A 1,353-nucleotide genomic window follows, 5' to 3' on the forward strand; every position below is an offset into this window, starting at 1 on the left:
CCTGCCTATGCAGGGGGTCAGACTCGATGATCTCAAGCAAATCCCGGGACGTCTCAAGCAAATCCCGGGACGTCTCTCAAGCAAATCCCGGGACGTCATTCTCCCCCTGTACTCGGCCTTAGTGAGGCCGCAGCTGGAGTACTGTGTCCAGTTTTGGGCTCCACAATTCAAAAAGGATGTGGAGAAGCTTGAGAGAGTCCAGAGAAGAGCCACGTGCATGATCAGAGGTCAGGGAAGCAGACCCTACGATGACAGGCTGAGAGCCCTGGGGCTCTTTAGCCTGAAAAAGCGCAGGCTCAGGGGTGATCCGATGGCCACCTACAAGTTTATCAGGGGTGACCACCAGCATCTGGGGGAACGTTTGTTCACCAGAGCGCCCCAAGGGATGACAAGGTCGAATGGTCACAAACTACTTCAAGATCGTTTCAGGCTGGACATAAGGAAGAACTTCTTTACTGTCCGAGCCCCCAAGGTCTGGAACAGCCTGCCACCGGAGGTGGTTCAAGCGCCTTCATTGAACACCTTCAAGATGAAACTGGATGCTTATCTTGCTGGGATCCTATGACCCCAGCTGACTTCCTGCCCTTTGGGCGGGGGGCTGGACTCGATGATCTTCCGAGGTCCCTTCCAGCCCTGATGTCTATGAAAATCTATGAAATATAACGGACATGCACATGACAATGTAGTACTCACAAGACATCCATCTTGCAAGTTCCATTCATGCATTATACAGCATTCCACCATCAGTGCAAAACTACCACAGTAACAAGTCTGATAATTAGCATGCTAGCTTAACAGCATCAAAAACTGAAGTTCAGCTTATTTACTGTAACCATCCTCAACTCATGAAGTTGCATCAGTATAGCTAAAGTCTTAATTAAACCTGTGCAAACCTCTAGATGCAGAAAATTCATATAATTTTAAGCCTGGCTTATAGCAGTTCAGCTAACAACTACAGTTAGGTAAAAGTTGAACTGCTATAAGCCAAGTTTAAACTGTATGAATATGCAGGCACAGAGCTCTGCATTAGTTGCAACAAAATCAGGGCGCCTATACATGAGCACCAGGCTCCAGCAGCCTCCTGCATCTCATATATCAGCATCCCTGTGTTTAAAAATGGAGGCATTGAATGAGCTTTAGTTCAATTCTCCCGCTACCATTTTTAAGCACAGGATACTGATAACAGGTGACACAATGGCACTTCAATTACAGCAGCTCTCAGAGCCGCTCTAATTAAAGCGCCCCCCCCTCCTCCCCGCCCAAGCACATGTAAAAGTGCCCTTAGCTTGTAAAATGTTGATACAAACTCTAAGCAATGCACACTACAAGTGCCTCTTACCTCATCTGTCATTC

The 1,353-nt window shown here is 47.5% G+C and overlaps 1 protein-coding gene across 6 annotated transcripts in view; it reads right to left on the reverse strand.

The window, feature by feature from the left end:
• The window catches only part of NUP107 (nucleoporin 107), a 46,557-nt gene that overhangs the window by 25,351 nt on the left and 19,853 nt on the right, over window positions 1-1,353 (reverse strand). For all 6 annotated transcript variants that reach the window (XM_006026962.3, XM_014521477.2, XM_014521478.2 and 3 more), the window contains one exon: window positions 1,340-1,353. This exon ends at the window's right edge or, in 5 of these variants, runs on beyond it. In XM_006026962.3, the coding sequence (XP_006027024.1) occupies window positions 1,340-1,353 (14 nt within the window). The remainder of the gene's footprint in view (window positions 1-1,339) is intronic.

This window comes from Alligator sinensis, unplaced genomic scaffold (assembly GCF_000455745.1).
Source record: "Alligator sinensis unplaced genomic scaffold, ASM45574v1 scaffold506_1, whole genome shotgun sequence".
In the NCBI taxonomy this organism is placed as follows: Eukaryota; Metazoa; Chordata; order Crocodylia; family Alligatoridae; genus Alligator; species Alligator sinensis.